This window comes from Hibiscus syriacus, unplaced genomic scaffold (assembly GCF_006381635.1).
Source record: "Hibiscus syriacus cultivar Baekdansim isolate YM2019G1 unplaced genomic scaffold, ASM638163v2 tig00111715_pilon, whole genome shotgun sequence".
NCBI lineage: Eukaryota > Viridiplantae > Streptophyta > Magnoliopsida > Malvales > Malvaceae > Hibiscus > Hibiscus syriacus.
This window is the reverse complement of record NW_024063160.1, coordinates 889,619-907,888: the sequence shown is the minus strand read 5'-3', so window position 1 is coordinate 907,888 and position 18,270 is coordinate 889,619. Positions and strand designations below refer to the sequence as shown.

Sequence of the window (18,270 nt, the reverse complement as noted above, 5' to 3'; positions counted from 1 at the left end):
ACATTCTTCGGTTTCTTTCCTCCCATAGAGTATATATATGAGCACACCAAGCAAGTTTTAGTATTGTTGTGAGAAGCGATTTACCTTTCCAAGCGCTACATGCCCATGTTTCCATGTCTCCCCAAGCCAAAGTAGATATTCTCAACCCATTAAGGTTCATTATAGAATTCCATAAGGAAGTAGCCATTGGGCAGTGTAAGAACGGATGGTCCCTTGTTTCGATAGCATTAGTGCATAAAACACTGTCCCCTTCGGTGATGATGCCCATTCTTTGAAGACGGTTTCTTGTAGGTAGGCGATCCAAGTGATAAATTATTATTTTTATTTTTTAATTCAATTTAATTTGAAACAAACAATTTTCATATTAAAAATGAAATCAAATAGAATTGTATAATTATATTTTTAAATCTAACTAAAAAAAACCAAACTAAACTGAATCGTATAGGTGAATTCGAATTGATATTTTTAAGGACAAAGACTTTTGGAATGTTGACATCCGTTCATAGTAAAGTTGGGGCTTAAGGAAACTCCTAAAATTAAGACAAGAAGCTCGTCCTGTTCTGGACGCTGGAAATACAACAATTACAGCAGTTTGGGATGCCATTAGAGTCAATAAAGCTATTGTTCCTTGGCAGAAAATTGTCTGGTTTCCTATGCACATTCCTAAGCATAGTTTAATCTCTTGGATGTCTTTGCTTGATAGGCTTCCTACAAGAGAAAGACTAAACCGTATGGGACTAATCACTGACTGCAAATGTATTTTTTGTGATGAGCCTTTGGAAACTAGGGACCATATTTTTCTGCTCTGTCCTATGGTTAATTCAATCTGGAAAAATGTTTTTTCTCTCTCGGGACTTCACTTCTTCTCTTGCCCGTGGGACGCTTTTTGTGCAAGGGCTTCCAATGCTTGGAAAGGCAAATCAATGCTCAGTCTTATTCTGAAGTTATCTTTTAATGCTACTATTTACTTACTATGGGATGAAAGAAACAAGCGAATGTTCCAAGGTAGATCCAAGAATGCTCAAGAATTATTCTATACAATCAGAGATATAATTGGACTGCACTTAAGCAATAGGAAATTCAATTGTAATGACAATGTTAATATTACTCTTTCTAGGAATTGGAATATAGGGTGATCTTTGTTTTTGTGTTGGATGATCACTGCGTTCCGTTTCTTTGTATTTTAATGTTGTGCTGGTTGATTTTGGGTAATAAAAAAAATTTTAATTATCCAAAAAAAAAAATTGATATTCCGATTATTTCAATTGTGTTGATGTGCTCTACCTAACATCACCACTCACAAGACTTGACAGTTTTTCCCTTTTACCCAAACTCTGAATTCCCCCGCAAATGTGGGCCGCTTAACCAACAATTAAGAGCTGGGGTTCTGCACTCACTGTTTCTTGGTTTTCTATTTTTAATCATAAAACCCACCGCAAATCTGATTTTTAGACAAGAATGAGAAGAAAGGGTGAGTGTGTTTTGGTATTATGGCATGTAATTAAGCTCGTGCTTAAATGATCAAGATCACAAAAACAGATAAAAGCACAGCGTCATGCGTTAGGCAGTGAGCGGAAGAAAAACCAAAATGTAAACATTTAATAGGGCTTATGCATGCCTCGTCTTCTTGTCAAAAAGAGCTGGTAGTAAATTAGAGCAGCTTCATAGTTTGAGGTAAGGGGATAAGATATTTTTGGCCCTGCCTGCTTTGCCACTCAATCCTGGTGTAAGAAAATTAAAACCAAGAATATTCTCATTCTGGGAAAAAGTTGAAGATATTATTAAATTACTCGGAAGATAAAAATTATGTGATATAGACTCCAACTTCCATTTCAAATATATAATCCATTAAAAAGTATATGTTTTTTTTATTTGTTTAATTTACACCCTTTTAAGTAGAGAAATAAGGGTATAGTGATGCTTTAAGCTTGAATTGTAACCATTTGGCTCCCGGCTGGCTTGCTGGCATTTTCATTCCCCCATTATAAAAGATACGGGGAAATAAGGTGCCTTTCTTCACTCTCTTTCTCTGTGCAAGGAAGAAAAGGTCTCTGACCCTTCTCTGCTTCTTTAAATACGTAAGTTTGCCTTTTTACACACTGTTTCTTAAAACCATCATCCCCAAAACAACTCTGATTACTTACTTTCTCTTCACCTGCAATCCTTTCCTTTTTTGTATAATCTGACTGCTCAATGGTTATAGTTTCTGCAACCTTTTCCCTTTTTCTGTCAAACCTAGACGGATCCTATTAAAAAGCCTAAATTTCTCTTCACTCGCTCCCTCTTCCAAGTTTCACACACACACACATCAACACACCATGCAACATAATCATGACGCTCTCATGATATAATCACACAACGCTTTCCTTCACTTCCTTTTCGGCTCTCTTCGTTTGTTTAACTTCGAAGTTTTAAACCCACTTTTCCTGTCGATTTTCTTTGCCTTTTTCTAGTTTTGGAAGTGTTTTGCATACGCTTCTCTTTCATTCATTCTCTCTATTTTAATCTCTTATCTCTGTTAACACATCCTCCAGGGGCTTTTTGACTACGATCTTCACTCTTTCCTTATGTTCATTAGCTCAAAAACCATAATGAAAACCGCACCTTTGCCTGATCTATCCTTGCAGATTAGCCCACCACCCGTTTTAGATTGTAAAGCTAAGGAAATGGCTCATGATGTTTTATCAGGAAAATCAATCCATAATGATAGGAGCTCGACGACTGATTCTTGGAGTAGCGGAAGCGATTTGAGCCATGAAAATGGATATGGTAATCCAGGCCTTGGAGCACCGACGTTGAGTTTAGGGTTTGAAATGGCAGATTTATATTCTCCCCATTTACAGATACCAAGAAACCTTAATCAACATCAGCAGCAGCAGCCTTATCAGCCTCAAATCTATGGTCGTGATTTCAAGAAAAATGCAAGAATGATCAATGGAGCTGTGAAAAGAAGCGTCAGAGCTCCCAGAATGAGATGGACTACAACACTCCATGCCCATTTTGTTCATGCAGTCCAGCTGCTTGAAGGCCATGAAAGTAATATATTTACTTATTTTCACTCCTTTTCGTTTTAGTGCAAAATACTGAAAAATAGAAATCTTTACTGGAAATGAAAAAAGCATAACAAAGCTTACATATTTGTATTGTCAACTGTCACAGGAGCAACACCAAAATCAGTCTTAGAGTTGATGAATGTCAAGGATCTAACCCTAGCTCATGTTAAGAGCCACTTGCAGGTGGGGTTACTGTGTGCAATCTTCGTTTCTTTGAACTTATGCAGTATATGATAATTCTTACTATTACTTTTATGATTTTCCCATAGTTGTTTTGGCATCTTTATCGTGTTCTATTTTTGTATGTCTGTACGATTCAACTGTAGTGGATGAGGACTGGGGAAACAAAGGGTAAGGAGAAAAAGGCATCAAGAGTAATCTTAGCAATGTGGACTTTTTTCTCATATTTTTTTTCTCTATGGGACATGGGTGTTCTGTGTTCATGCAGATGTATAGAATAGTGAAGAGCACTGACAAAGAACCAGCTGGTAATTGGAATTTCCCTCTAAAAACCATTATAACTTTTATTCCTCTTCAATTATTAGTTTCTCTTTTTTTAGACCTAACTTTGTGACCAAGTATGACAGAAAGTTATATCATCTGATCCACTATTCCCAACTAAACCAGAACCGTTTGGATTTATTAGAATGTAGCTAAAAATCTAAAATATGAATTATTTTGGTAGGTGTTTCAGGGCAAGGGAAGACAGACATGAGTTTGAACCAAAGGATGGGGATTGTTGATTTGGATGGAACACCATCTTCTGCAAAAGCTGATCCTAACGCTTCTTATTCTCTCAATTTATCAACAACATCACCACAAAGGTCCCAAAGGTGATCCATCATATCGCAACATCTCTTTCTGCTTCTTTTTAATTTGTTTCTTTATATCCGAAGCTGATCTTCTCTATTTTCTCAAAACCAAAGCCATCGTACATGCACGCATATACACATATATTCTATTTAGTCACGAGTGCATAGATTTTGATGAAGATCACCTAGGGTTTTTAGGTTAGCTAAGCTATTTTGTGTTCCATTCCAAAAAACAAACCCCACCCATTTCTACCCGTTAGATTTCGAAGTAAACCCCATTTCTTCTAAAGGCTTAAACTTCCACGACCTTTCTACTAAGTTATTAATATAGTAATACTATAATTATATTTTGCTGTTTGTTGCCTCGTTTTATTGACTTCCCCAAACAATTTCTCAGTATAATATGTGTTTGAAAGGAGTTGCATGCTTTCCGGATGCTCTACATTATTGGGTAGAATCAATAGTATAAGTCGAACAAGCTGATATAAGCGTGCAATATTTTGGAGTTTCTTACAATTGTTTTTTGTTGGTATTTCTTGCTTGTTTGCAGCGGTTCATGGCTATCCTCAACGGAGACACATAATTTGAGCATATCAAACTATGGACACGGCTTGACTTTCGAGCCAAATGATGCTAAGGTATGATTGTATCACTAAAAAACAAACCCAACAAGTTGAAACTCGATAGTTCAATTTTTATGATTGTGTTGGTTATCAAAGTCATGATTAACTTTTGGTTTTGCCATAGGTTGATGGAGACAAGGCAGTGCTTCATGTCTCGGATAGAATGAAAGAAAGATTAGATCCCGGCTCCTTGTCACCTTCAGACATGTTCCTTAACCTAGAGTTCACCCTCGGAAGGCCAAGCTGGCAAATGGACAACGCTGAATCTTCAAATGAGTTAGCTCTTCTCAAGTGTTAGACGCCATAGAACCAGCTAGTATGATGTTTTTTTCCTGTAATTTGGTGGAAATGCATGTCTGATCTGCTTGAATTATCTTGTTCCAATTAGTTGTTTAAATTTTGTCTGGAAAAGAAAAAGAAAACGTCTGTAGGCTTGTGAATGTCGTCGGATCGCCTTTGTTCCTTGTAAATTTGATTGCATTGTGTCAACTGTCAAACAAACAAGGAGAACCCAGAATTCTAAAACAGCAACGATCTTGATATTTCTGGAGCATAGTCTATAGTGGGGGTAGGGTTCTGCAGACTTTCCCAGGAGGGTCCCCAACAGTGAACAAGTGGGTCAATGAAATAAATATATTTGAGACAGTTTATGTCAATCAATTTCGCTCTCGGTGCACTCTCTGAAACATTGAGCTGGGAATGGCCCCTACATCCCTCCATGACCATTGATATGATTGTAGCCAATATTTGAATGCTAATGTTGCTCAGGCCCTGCCTTGGAAGCTTGAACGTGCGATGTGATAATAGATGGGTCCGGTCCACGTCTACTGGAAAACAATAATAACGACCCTATATATTAATTAAGTAATAAGTTCTCCAAAGAGATAATAATCCTTTGAGGACCCCAAATTTTTCAGAGTGGTCGTCAAACATTATTGTTCTTCATCTTCAAATTACTATACGAGCAGTGATGTTTCATAAATTACCAGCACTATACATACGCAGAGAAGACGCTAAAAGGACCACCAACTTTGGCTGGTTCTTTCAATCGATTTCTTGAAATCCAATCTCAAACAACTATCATATTTTAGTTATCATATTAACGTTCAGCTCAGATGACAGTTAATTTTTAACAAAAATGACAAGTTTAAAACATAATGAATAGTTAGGTGATCATTTTGTAACTTTTAATAATCAAGTGACTTGGCAAAATAACACTCTATAGTCCTAGGACCATTTTGTAACTTTTAATAATTCATGGACTTAATAAAATAATATCATATAGTTGGGGGACCATTTCTATACTCTTTCCAAATAATTTTTATCGTCTTTTGACATTAATGAGTTGAACAGTTTCGATTGAATAAATTTGTAAATGTAATTAGATAAATTATATTTTAACGCAATTTAAAAATATATATTATTTAACATTTTAATTATATTGTTAATAAACTATATATAAGTTTATTATAAATTTTAGATAGAGTAACAAAAACAGTTCTGTAAATATATTTAGTTTAATATGAAAAATATTATAAAGACAATTTATTAAAATTTATTTTCAAATAATTTTATATTATCACGGCCAAATACTTAAATCGTGCCCATCTTTTAAATAAATCAAACAAAATAATATAACATTACCAAGAATATATCAAGTAATGTTATATATTGATAATATTGTTCTCATAAATAATCTTATATTTTGTAAATCAAACGTATTTAATTGTTTTTGGAATTGTTCTAAAAAATAAAAACACTTGTATATGCATTAATAATATACAGAGCATATGTTTTGTGCACAAAGTTACAAACGTACGTCGGCAAAATAACACGGCCAATTTGGTTGAGGCTCAATCTCAAGTGGATCTAATTTTCCTGTAAAGTTACCCTGTAATAGTAAGTAGAGGTTAGATGTCATTATTTTGGAAAACAGTAAGGTTTGAGAAAGGGATGGGAGTCATAAACGGAGGGCTGCTCAAAAGCCATTACGAATTAGAAAGCTAAGGTATCCATTGTTAGTTGTCGTGTCTTTGCTTCATAAGTGCAGTGACGAGATCGAAAACGAAGTCTTGTACTTTTTCATTTGGATATTTGGTGCACAGTCTCTATCAATCTTTTTATTACCCAAATGCCCCTGCATTAAACAAAAGAAAAGAAGAAGAAGCACAAACTGGAAATCAAAATTATTATGGGCCTTGTTCGCCATCGTTAGGCCTTTCAAAGCTTTGGAGAGTGTTGGAAATTGGGAACTGGTCCTTGTTTTCATCGATAATGATTGTATGGTTGTCCGTTCCGTGGAAATTGTGTCTGTCGAAAACGACAGCGTTATTATTTCTGGAGCACCCAACTCCAACCCACAGCGAAAAATCCTGACAAAATCTTCATCCTTCCTTCAACTTTTCTTTAGTTGTTCTTAACGAAATTTCCAGGCGGCACATCCTTGGGATAGAATGAAGGGATTGTCTCGGAAAGGCGACTAATATACAGTTAATATATATGATTACCGGATATATTAAAAGATATTTAATAAATTCAGTTTAGCGCTATCTATTATGTTGACAGACTAATAATGTTTTAGGTAGAAAACATGAAAAACTATTAAAAAATTTGGTAACGGGTAAACTTTGGTTATCGGTAAGTATCGATACATATATATAAGTGTCCATACTTATTTCAATGTGAAAAACATTAATTTAAGGTTATATTTTGAGTGAGTTTTAAGATATTAATTTAGTAATTATACGCGTCTAGTGATTTATTTTTTATGTTACGGTATATATTATTATTAAATTAAAAATAATAAACATAGATATTACATATTTATTATTATCTTTGGTTAAAATTGTTAATTTTAAATTCTAAATAATATTTTATAAAATATCAAAACAACCAAATAATTTTTTGTGTAAATGAAATTATTAAATTAATATTGTAAGTGGAAAACATGAAACACTATTAAAATTTTTTGAAACATAAATTACATAACTTTCAAAAAAATATCGATCCTTTTTATAAAAAGTATCTATACTTTCAAAATATCAGGTAAATTTTACCGGTTTTGTCATAATGAAACTGGTTTTGTCATATTTTTACATGTTATATTGTAAAGTATCTATTCTTTTTATAAAAGGATCGATACTTTCAACATATTAGGTAAATTTTACCCTTTTGTCATAATGAAACTGGTTTTGTTATATTTTTACCTGTAATATTGTAAAGTATCTATTCTTTTTATAAAAGGATCGATACTTTCAATATATCAAGTAAATTTTATCGTTTTTTTTCATAATAAAATTGGTTTTGTCATATTTTTACCTATTATATTGTAAAGTATCGATCCTTTTTATAAAAAGAATCGATACTTTCAACATATCAGGTAAATTTTACCGATTTTGTCATAATAAAATTGATTTTGTCATATTTTTACTTGTTATATTGTCATAATAAAATCGATACTTTATAGGCGCTATTACTTCTTTTCTTTTAAATTCTAAAAGTGTCGATACTTATTTAAATGGAATTGATACTTTCAACGTATCTAGTAGGTATTTTAATATAATAGGTAGCGCCTATTTTTTTTACCGTTTACATTATTAACAACCTTAAAAAAACGGTAGTTATTTTAATGTAATAGGTATTTTAAATTTTATTAACATTTATTCCTAAGGTAAGTTTATTATAACTGATAACAAATTAAGTAAATAATTACATATTTTGTTACATAAGCGCTACATAATATGTTATTATACTTGATAATGTTTCCAGTAATTAACCGATTATGTTATCCTTGATAACATTTTAGGCGTTTACCTAAAATGTTGTACTAACAAATTAAGTAATTAACTTATTTTAATATATAAACGCTACCTATGACATTATATAATCGCTACCTAATATGTTATTGTGCTTGATAATATTTCCAGTAATTAACCTATTTTATTATATAAGCGCTACATATTACATTATATAAGCGCTACTTATTACATTATATAAGTGATACCTAATATTTTATTATGCTTGATAATATTTCCAATTAAATGATATAACATAACCTATCTAAATTTTAATCGATCACATCAATTTTTAATCGTTTTTTAAGCGCCACACCGCAAAAGTTCCCTAGAATGAATGCATATGTACCCTGTTCTCCATTTCTTTATTTGCAGCTTCTTCTCTTGTCTCTGCTTTTCCCAGTGCATTCAGTTCTTTTTGGTACCAGACATACAGACTCCATGAAAATTATTAAAAACAATTGTTGATTTAATCATTGATATCTTTTTTCAGTGGATTTCTGGTCTATATTTGGTATTATAACTATATAATAAATAGCTATTTTTTATGTACCATACATCCAGTCTCCAGATGAAGTATTTATGATCACATTGATAGCTTTTTGTCATCTGTAATGAAAGCCAGAACGACTGTACTTGAAATGTATAATTACCGACTTGTGGCGTGGTATTTTGAATAAATAAAATTTAAGATCGTGCTTTTATATTATTGACATCGAAATTATTTAATTGCATCATTTTATATCTTATCTCTGATTTAAAATCTTAAATTATGAATCATAAGTTATGGTTTAGGACTTATAGTTTATAGGGTATGAAGTTGTCATTTAGAATTTATAATTTAAGATTTTAAGTTAAGATAAGATATAACATGATGCAATCGAGTAATTTCGAGAGCTAGATTGATATGAAAACGTGATAATAGAAAAAGTGGACAAAAATTGCCCTTTTCCGTAAAATTTATAAAGTTGTTTCTTTTGTCATTAGTCATAGGTTGACTTTGTTAAGCGGAAACATTGTCGAAAGTATATCTCTAAAATTTCCCAGATCCCCAACCATTTGGCAAACTTAGTTCTAAAACCTTTTTCAACCAAGAATATCCAAGTTATTATGGATTTTGATTTCCTCTTCCCTTACCTAAACAGTAACATTGCAGGAGTCTTTGCCATATTAATCTTCTCTTTTTTCCTGGTAATTACTTGGTCTAGAAAGTCTTTGAACGCTCAAATCCCACCAGAAGCTGTCGGTGGATGGCCTTTAATAGGCCATCTCCATGTATTAGCAGGATCCAAGCTTCCATACTTAGCACTGTCAGACTTAGCCGACAAGCATGGACCAATATTTTCCATCCGGATCGGCTTGTACCCTGCCGTGGTGGTCAGTAGTTCGGAGTTGGCCAAGGAAATATTTACCAACTATGACGTAGCAGTGTCTTCCCGGCCTAAACTTACCTGCGGGAAACATATGGGCCATAACTATGCCAACTATGGTTTCTGCCCTTATAATGCATACTGGCGTGAAATGCGCAAATTAACAGCCTCAGAGCTTTTATCAAACCGGAGACTTGAGCTTTTGAAATACATTAGAGCCTCTGAAGTGGAAAGCTCAGTGAAAGAGCTGTACAAGCTATGGGCCAAGCAAAAAGTTGAGTCAACTCATGTTTTGGTTGAAATGAAGAAATGGGTGGGGGACTTGAATCTGAACGTGATTCTTCGGATGATAGCGGGCAAGAGGTTTTTTGGGGCTGTCAAGGCTAGCGATGAACAAGAGGCAAGGCGATGCAGGAAGGCCATGAGGGAGTTCTTTTATTTCTCAGGCTTGTTTGTGGTAAGGGATGCGATTCCTTTCCTTGGGTGGCTGGACTTGGGTTGCCATGAGAAGGCCATGAAGAAGACTGCAAAGGAATTGGATAGTATCATGGAAGAATGGTTAGAGGAGCATCGAAGGAAAAAATATTCTGTTGAAGATGAAGCTAAAGGAGATCAAGACTTCATTGATGTGCTGCTCTCTGTTCTTGAGGGTTTGGATCTCTCAGGATATGATGTTAATACTGTCACTAAAGCAACAGCCCTGGTAAGAATTCTTCAACAAACATGAAGTTAAAAACATCAATTTCTGGGCTCGACCATGTTTTAATGGAAATAACATAATTTTGTTTCTCTCTAGACTTTGCTTGTAGGGGGCACAGATACCGTGACAGTGACAATAACTTGGACTCTCGCACTATTGCTGAATAACCGCTATGCTTTGGAGAAGGCTCAGGAAGAATTGGACACCCAGATTGGGAAGGGAAGACTAGTGAATGAGTCGGACATCAATAAGCTAGTGTATCTCCAAGCCATTGTAAAGGAATCACTACGCTTGTATCCTGCTGGACCACTCGCTGGTGCACGCGAATTCACCGAAGACTGCACTGTAGGTGGCTACCTTATTCCCAAAGGCACCCGATTGGTGGTAAACATTTGGAAAATGCAAAGGGACCCAGGATTATGGTCTGACCCATTAGAGTTCAAGCCTGAGAGATTTCTGACCAGCCACCAGGACATTGATGTTAAGGGTCAGCATTTCGAGCTCATACCATTTGGTGCAGGTAGAAGGTCGTGCCCGGGGATAAGCTTTGGCCTGCAAATGACGCACCTTGTCCTGGCCACCTTCCTCCATGGGTTCGACATTTTGAATCCATCAAATGAACCAGTTGACATGACTGGGAGTCCAGGACTAACAAACATCAAAGCCACCCCACTTGAAGTTCTTGTCAAGCCACGCTTATCTCCTAGTCTCTATCAATAACCATCTTCAATTGCAATCCACGTCCGTAGATTTCTGTCTTTAGGTAAAGTTAATCAAAAAGTCACAGATTTTTCTATGGTTCCCAGTCAATAGAAGGTTTGCTTTCATAGAACACTCTGCCAAACAGAGTCCTCCAGTGGCTGTGCCTGTGTTCTTTGAAATATCCTTTTGTATGCTTGTTTAATGACTCTACTTGCTTTATTCGCATCTAGCATTTCTATATTCCGTCCCCTTAAATTCAGCCATGTTTTCTGGTTTATCTATTGGAGTCTAAGATCATCATGTGCTTGCTGACATCCTATTTACTTTAAAAAAAAGAGTCAACTTTCTAATACAATGCCTTTTTCTCTATTACCTAAGAAAACTATAGTTTACCAAGTCATGACCACATCATGCTTTTCATTTTGACACGCAAGCCTCAATGAATTTTTCTACCTTGTTCTTTGTTGGAAAATAATAAAGAATTGTAAATATGGAACTGCACTGCTATATATTCAATTCTAAAAGCTTTATTCAACGATCCTTACTACCTGCTCCCAGTCAAGGAGAAGATAAACTTGGGCCTGTTACGAATAATTAAGAAGTCACTAAAAGGTGTAATAATTAATAATTATGGCGGAGGCTATATAAAAAAGTAAATTCCACAAATGCCCAATCAGTATTCATATATATTTTTAAAACTATATAATATCTATCTATTTATATCCATTATTATTTAATATATGATTAACTACATGATTGATCACTTAGGTTTTTGTTTTGTCCACTTTTCCTCTTTAATTTAAAAAAATATAATACATGGTTACTTTCGTTTTATTTAATTAATATGTGGTCACCACAGATTATCTGTCATTAAAAATTAACATATTAGATGACATGATACTTTGGTATAATCACATATTTGGTTCTATTATTGATATATTCTCTTATTTTAATTATATTATTTTTGATAAACTAAGATAAATTTAATTCTCCAATCAAATGATTTCACTTGTTGACTGGTGCAACGCATATACCTTTGTTGAGTTGTCCATTCTAACATGTTAGAACAATCTCTTCTGGTATATATATATTGAGTTCCTTTGATTTATAAATTCATTATAATAGAAAAGTTTATAAAGGTTCCCGAATATTTAAAATAATTTTAAAAAAATAGAATATAAATTAAGAAATTTATATAAACTTCTGGTTAACTGTTTGATTTTCATTTTAAAATAAAATTTAATTTAATATTTCGAGTCTCAATTTTTGTTTAAAATTTTAAGACTTGGATCTATTTATCAAATTTAATAAGATATTTTCATTTAAAATATATGTTTTATTTTTCTCTTGACTTTAAAACATTTTAACATAAAATATATATTTTTAAAATAAAATAAAATATATTTAAATTAAGTTAATAATAAAATACATTTAATAAGTTACCAACGGAGGCACATGGCTGATCACCACCAATCTTTATAAGCTTAACACGACCCACGAACATGGTCGGAGCCCCACGAGTTTAGACCCGAACTGCTCTGGACAAGCCACAAAGATGTTGATTTTAGAGGTCAAAATTTCGAGTTTATACCGTTTATCGAATAATTATGTTTTGATTCTGTTATTATTATTATTATTATTATTATTATTATTATCTATTAACATTTGTAGGTCGAGATGTCTTTAATAATTTAATATTTGAAGGATATATAATTTTCAGTTTGATACTACAAATATTTCAAAGTTGGAGCTATATACTTTTACAGTTCCACTTGCTTTGGCACACCAAATCATTGGTGTTTAAACACATGCCTGATATTTAAAAATAATTTCACATTTTATGAGTCCTTATCCGGGGTAAACTACACTATTAGTCATTACTGTATTATCTCTTACTTATTTAAGTAATTAAACTTTTTTTTTTGTAAAAACATCCATAACATTATTTTTTTCTTATCTTAGTCACCGATCATAAAGAATTTAAAGACATGACATTTTTTAATTTTCATGACATTTTCTCTCCTCTCATCAATAATTCATGTGTTATTTTTTAAGATTTTTATTTGATTAATATAATTTTTAAATAAAATTACAAAAATTCATGTTGCCAGAGTGGGAAGAGGGTTTGAATCCTAGAGGTCCAAAGCCTGATCACTTAACCGAGTGAAGATTTTAAATTTAAATTATATTATGATTATGTCAAAATGTAATTTAAGTAGATTGGATTAACCATTAAATTAATAATTTATCGACATATCTTGGAATTAACATCTTTCTTGGATGATGATCTCTACTCATTTTTTTCTTATTACAATGCTTGCATGTCAAGGTTGTGAGCTCTATTATTTATTTTGAGTGACGTGATTATCTGACGGTCAGGTTAGGTACAGTAAATATTGAACCTAAATAATTACAAGTCTAATATATTTTCTCTAGAACTTGTATAGATTCATTAGATCAAATATACTTTTCATTGTTGAACTTTGCAAAAAAATATTAGTATGAACCTAATGACTTCAATGATTAAGAGACTTATTTTTATTGATTGAAATCTTAGGTTCGAACATCACATATGTCAGCTCATAACAGAGATACGAGCGTTCATTGTAAATGATTGAGAATTTTTTAACAAACATTATTTTATATTCTTTCTAAATTTGAAGTGAGACTCATTTGAAGAGATGAAATATTTTTTTAATAATTTAGTCATCGCAAAAACAAATTTTATATAAGAAAAATCAATTTTGAATGTTATTATGTTAATGATCCATGACCATAAACTATTACCAATACTAAAATCCCAAAATGATCGCTCTCATCTCTCTTCTACGTGAAGTGTACGCGTCACAGAATCATGTACCCTTAGTTTCGCACGTGTGAATTTTGAAAAAGAAATTATTATAAATGGACATTTGGCAGCAATGCATGTTGATCAGTGTCGCCTATGCTGGCTGGAAGCGGCGCTCTCATAATCCGTATTGTAATCGAAATTCGGCCGCCAATGATGAAGATGATGATGATTGTGGTGCCCCGCTGTTACCTGGGCATATTCCGCCACACTCCAAACCTTCACCGAATTATCAAGGCTCCCACTGTACAAAATCCGCCGCTGCTCACTCCCCGATTCATGATCCTTTTCGACGGCCAAGCATTTGACGGGCCCCATATGGCCCGTCAGCACACAGAGGGACGTGTGGATGTTGCCGTCCTTCCGCCAAACACATATAGTCTTATCAGCTGATCCGCTAAACACCAAATTCTCAGTAGCCGTAAGGCAGAGGACAGCCTGCTTGTGCCCGTTAAGGACCCCGCCGTAGGCTAATTGTTTCTCAACTTCCCAGAAATTGACCACGCCGTCACTGGAGCCACAGTACAATACTGAGCCCTTGCTGTTGATTGCCAACGACGTCACAGCACAGTCTTGTTGTAAAAGAGTTTGGGCCAACATATGCTTTGCTCCTTTCGGTTGTTGTTCCCTTTTCCACTCTTTAACGGTTCCGTCAGCGGAGCCTGTGAAAACCATTCCACTCAAGGTCGAAACCACCGAGTTAACAGAGTCGTCGTGTGCATGAAGCGATTCAAGGCATTTGGAATCAGAAATCCTCCAAACTTTGAATGTCCCATCCCATGAGGCAGAGTAAAGAAGACCTTGTTCCTCATTCAAGCTCAAACAAGACACCGCATCCGCGTGTTTTATCCATAAAGACCGCTTGTGCTTCACTTCCACGTAATTGCTTGGTTTAATGGAACTTTTAAGGACGTCTTTGAGAGTCGGCAATGTTCCAGTTCGTTTGTAAATTTTGGGGTCCTTCGGAGAGATTTTCCAAACACGAATCTTTCCATCTTGATGACCAGAAAAAATCTTTTCCCCAGATATCACAATGGCCTTAACCAACCCACTGTTTGATTTAAACCCTGTAAACTCTTTCAAATTCTTCCACACACGAATGTTCTTACTATCGGAGCCAGTGTAAAGGAGATCCTTTGTGGCTGCCAAGGAATAAATATGACCCTCTTCACGTGTGAACGAGCCGATGAGACTGTTAGCCGGAACATTATCGTGCCCGGAAGAGAGACCCGAAGGTCTCATGAAAGAAGTGGTTTGGTTCCAGGGTGACATGGTAATGGGTGACCCTTCCGGGCTGATCCCATGGGATTCATAAAGGTCAGGATCGGAAGTGGATGCGCTGCTATAACGTATGTACAAATCATCTTCACTCCCAGCGATGGACATGTTGGGATCGGAATGCATAATGTTCCCATACCTGGATCTCGGAAAGCTATCAGGCTCTGCGTACATTGTGCCCAAACTGTAATAAATACAGAAACAACAAATAAGATAATGTGTGGATGGAGATAATATTGTATTGTTTAAACAAGTAAAAGAGACGAGAGGAAATGGAAATGGTTGCATTTGCATTGCAAGCATTCATATATTGCCAATTACAGAATAGAGCGGATTTGGGGGATATCAGATTTCGGACAAGTGTTCGACCGAGTATATAGAAAGAGGGGCATGCTCCAGGGAATCCGGGGTCAGTTGTCCAAAAGAGACGTGCTTGGTAGTTTTAAGAATTTAACTTGCTAATTTTTTATTTGAGATGACGTAGGTTTCTTCATTTAATTGGATAAATTATCTTTTTTTTATTATCATTTGAGAACTAATGATAAATAACTGTGTACAAAATTAGGATTTAGCTTATTTGCTATAAAAACAGTTTTTGCCTAAAATGACAGAGACAAGCTACAAGGAAATGAGGAACTAAACTATGGTCTTCAAATATTGTTTGTAAATGTATCAAAGAATATAATAATTTATGTGTACGCTTATGCATTTTAGATCAAACTTCAATTGTTGAAATAAAAATTAGAGGGAGATCTTTCAATAATTGATGTTTGGTCTAAAATGCATAGCCACTGATGCTCATCATTGGAGGGAAGAGCTACAATGATGGAAGTTGCAGTAGAACTGGAACAGACCAGGCAAAGTAGAAGGGTTCCTTCAGAAGAAATCACTTGTGCAACTTCATCAGAAGTTCCTTGCTCCTCCTTGTCCAATATAAACGAACAACCACAGAGCATGGCAGTAAACAACAAGGATGAACCAGACAAATTGAAGGATAATTCACCAGTATCAACCCAGGACCCATGGTTGAGTGAACAAAGTTCACCTCCATCTAGCAGTTTGCTGAAAAATGTAACCCATTAACCATAACTCCCTCTTTCTTGGGATTTCAACTTCAGCGTAGCCTAAGTTCCATCAATGCAGTACCAAAGTTTTGTCCCTCTTCGTATTTTCCAACAGTCCCTAGTGTATGTATACCTCTCTGGAGACTGCTGAAACTGTTCCCTTGGATGTCTTTTTTCTGGCTTTATTATATCATAATGTTGAAACTATTAAAATGGTTTTTAAGTTTGGTAACCAATTTTGAAAAAATGGTTTTCAAAGTTTGATAAATGTTTCTTTGAAAAATAGTTTTTCAAAGTTTAGTAGATGTTTGTTGAAAAATGATAATGAGATAATCACAATTAATCCCTAGGCTTTAGGGTATTTTACAAGATTAAGTCATTAAGTTTCAACTATAAATACCCTAGCTCATTTAGCTTCAAAACCATCCCAAAAATCATTTCTTTCTCCCAATACTAGAGAGTTTTCTTGTGAGTAGTGAGTGTTTTGTAAACACCTGTAAATTTTCTCTCTTAGTAAAAGATCTGCAGCAGTCCGGAGACGTAAGCACAATTGGCTGAACTCCGTTATCAATTTCGGGTATTATTTTTCTGCTTTTATTTCGAATTCTCACTAATCTGACTATAGGGAAATTACTTGTTACTCGTTTATTTCCTAACAACTGGTATCAGAGCTTTTGGTTGCGAATTATGTCAATTTTTTGCGGGGTTACTATTTGGGTTACTATTCACGTGAATAGTAAATTTCGTGAACAGTGAAATTCGGTCGGCGATACGAGTTTGTCGACAGAGGTGTTCTAATACACGACGGTTCGCAGAAATTGTCAGAAACGATCCAAACGAAGCCAGATTCGAGTGGGAGCGATGGCTGCAGACGAAGGGAATGTGAAAATTGAAAAGTTCGATGGTGCGGACTTGGATTTTGGAAGATGCAAATTGAAGATTTTCTATACCAGAAAAATCTATATCAACCCCTCTCAGGAAAACAACCAGAGGGCATGAAGAATGAAGACTGGGCTCTTCTCGACAAACAAGCCCTCGGAGTTATCCGACTGACGTTATCCCGCAATGTTGCTTTCAACATAGCAAAGGAAAAGACCACGGCGGGTCTTATGACGGCTCTCTCCAGTATGTATGAGAAGCCATCGGCCTCAAACAAAGTTTATTTGATCAGGCGATTATTTAATTTGCGGATGACGGAAGGGATATCGGTGGCACAACACCTAAATGAACTCAACACAATCACAACCCAGTTGAGTTCAGTGGAAATTGAATTTGATGATGAAGTTTGAGCTTTAATTCTCTTATCATCTTTACCAGACAGTTGGAATGCTACTGTTACAGCAGTCAGCAGTTCGTCGGGAAACAACAAATTAAAATTCGACGATGTTCGGGATCTGGTACTGAGCGAAGAAATTCGACGGAGAGAATCGGGTGAAGCATCAACCTCCTCAGCCTTGCACACGGAGTCCAGAGGGAGAACTTCAGAAAGAAATTCAAATCGTGGCAGATCGAAATCCAGAAGGAGAAAATCAAGAACAGGAAATAAAGATTTTACCTGTTATAATTACGGCAAGAAGGGCCACTTCAAAAGAGATTGCCGAGCACCGAAGAAAAATACCGGCGTACAGGAATCTGCCAACATGACGGAGGAGACAGGTGATGCTATGATTTTAAGCGTCAACAGTCCGATTGAATCATGGATTTTGGATTCAGGGGAATCTTTCCACTCCACGCCATGCCAAGAAATCATGGAGAACTATGTCAGTGGTGATTTTGGGAAGGTTCATCTTGCTGATGATGAAACCTTGAAGATCATCGGAAAAGGAGACATCCGACTAAAGCTGCCAAACCAGACCACCTGGAAGCTGACAGGAGTGAGACATATTCCTGGTCTCAAAAGAAATTTGATTTCTGTAGGACAGCTTGATGGAGAAGGATACAGTACAACCTTTTCAGGATGTGAATGAAAGATTACCAAAGGAGCACTCGTCATTGCTCGTGGTAAGAAGACTGGTACTCTCTATGT

General features: G+C 35.1%; 3 protein-coding genes across 3 annotated transcripts; 2 read left to right on the top strand and 1 right to left on the bottom strand.

Annotated features, from left to right (window-relative positions):
• Positions 1–2,112: 2,112 nt before the first annotated feature.
• Positions 2,113–4,792, top strand: LOC120168197 (probable transcription factor KAN4). The gene is made up of 6 exons (XM_039176998.1): positions 2,113–3,036; positions 3,160–3,236; positions 3,502–3,541; positions 3,739–3,886; positions 4,416–4,503; positions 4,613–4,792. The coding sequence occupies exons 1-6, from the start codon at positions 2,568–2,570 to the stop codon at positions 4,784–4,786; spliced, it is 996 nt and encodes a 331-aa protein (XP_039032929.1). The 5' UTR covers positions 2,113–2,567; the 3' UTR covers positions 4,787–4,792.
• Positions 4,793–9,323: 4,531 nt separating this feature from the next.
• On the top strand, positions 9,324–11,329 carry LOC120168201 (cytochrome P450 CYP82D47-like). The gene is made up of 2 exons (XM_039177002.1): positions 9,324–10,355; positions 10,449–11,329. The coding sequence occupies exons 1-2, from the start codon at positions 9,393–9,395 to the stop codon at positions 11,070–11,072; spliced, it is 1,587 nt and encodes a 528-aa protein (XP_039032933.1). The 5' UTR covers positions 9,324–9,392; the 3' UTR covers positions 11,073–11,329.
• Positions 11,330–13,986: 2,657 nt separating this feature from the next.
• Positions 13,987–15,354, bottom strand: LOC120168190 (protein JINGUBANG-like). Its single transcript, XM_039176991.1, has one exon. The coding sequence runs from the start codon at positions 15,352–15,354 to the stop codon at positions 13,987–13,989; it is 1,368 nt and encodes a 455-aa protein (XP_039032922.1).
• Positions 15,355–18,270: the final 2,916 nt, after the last annotated feature.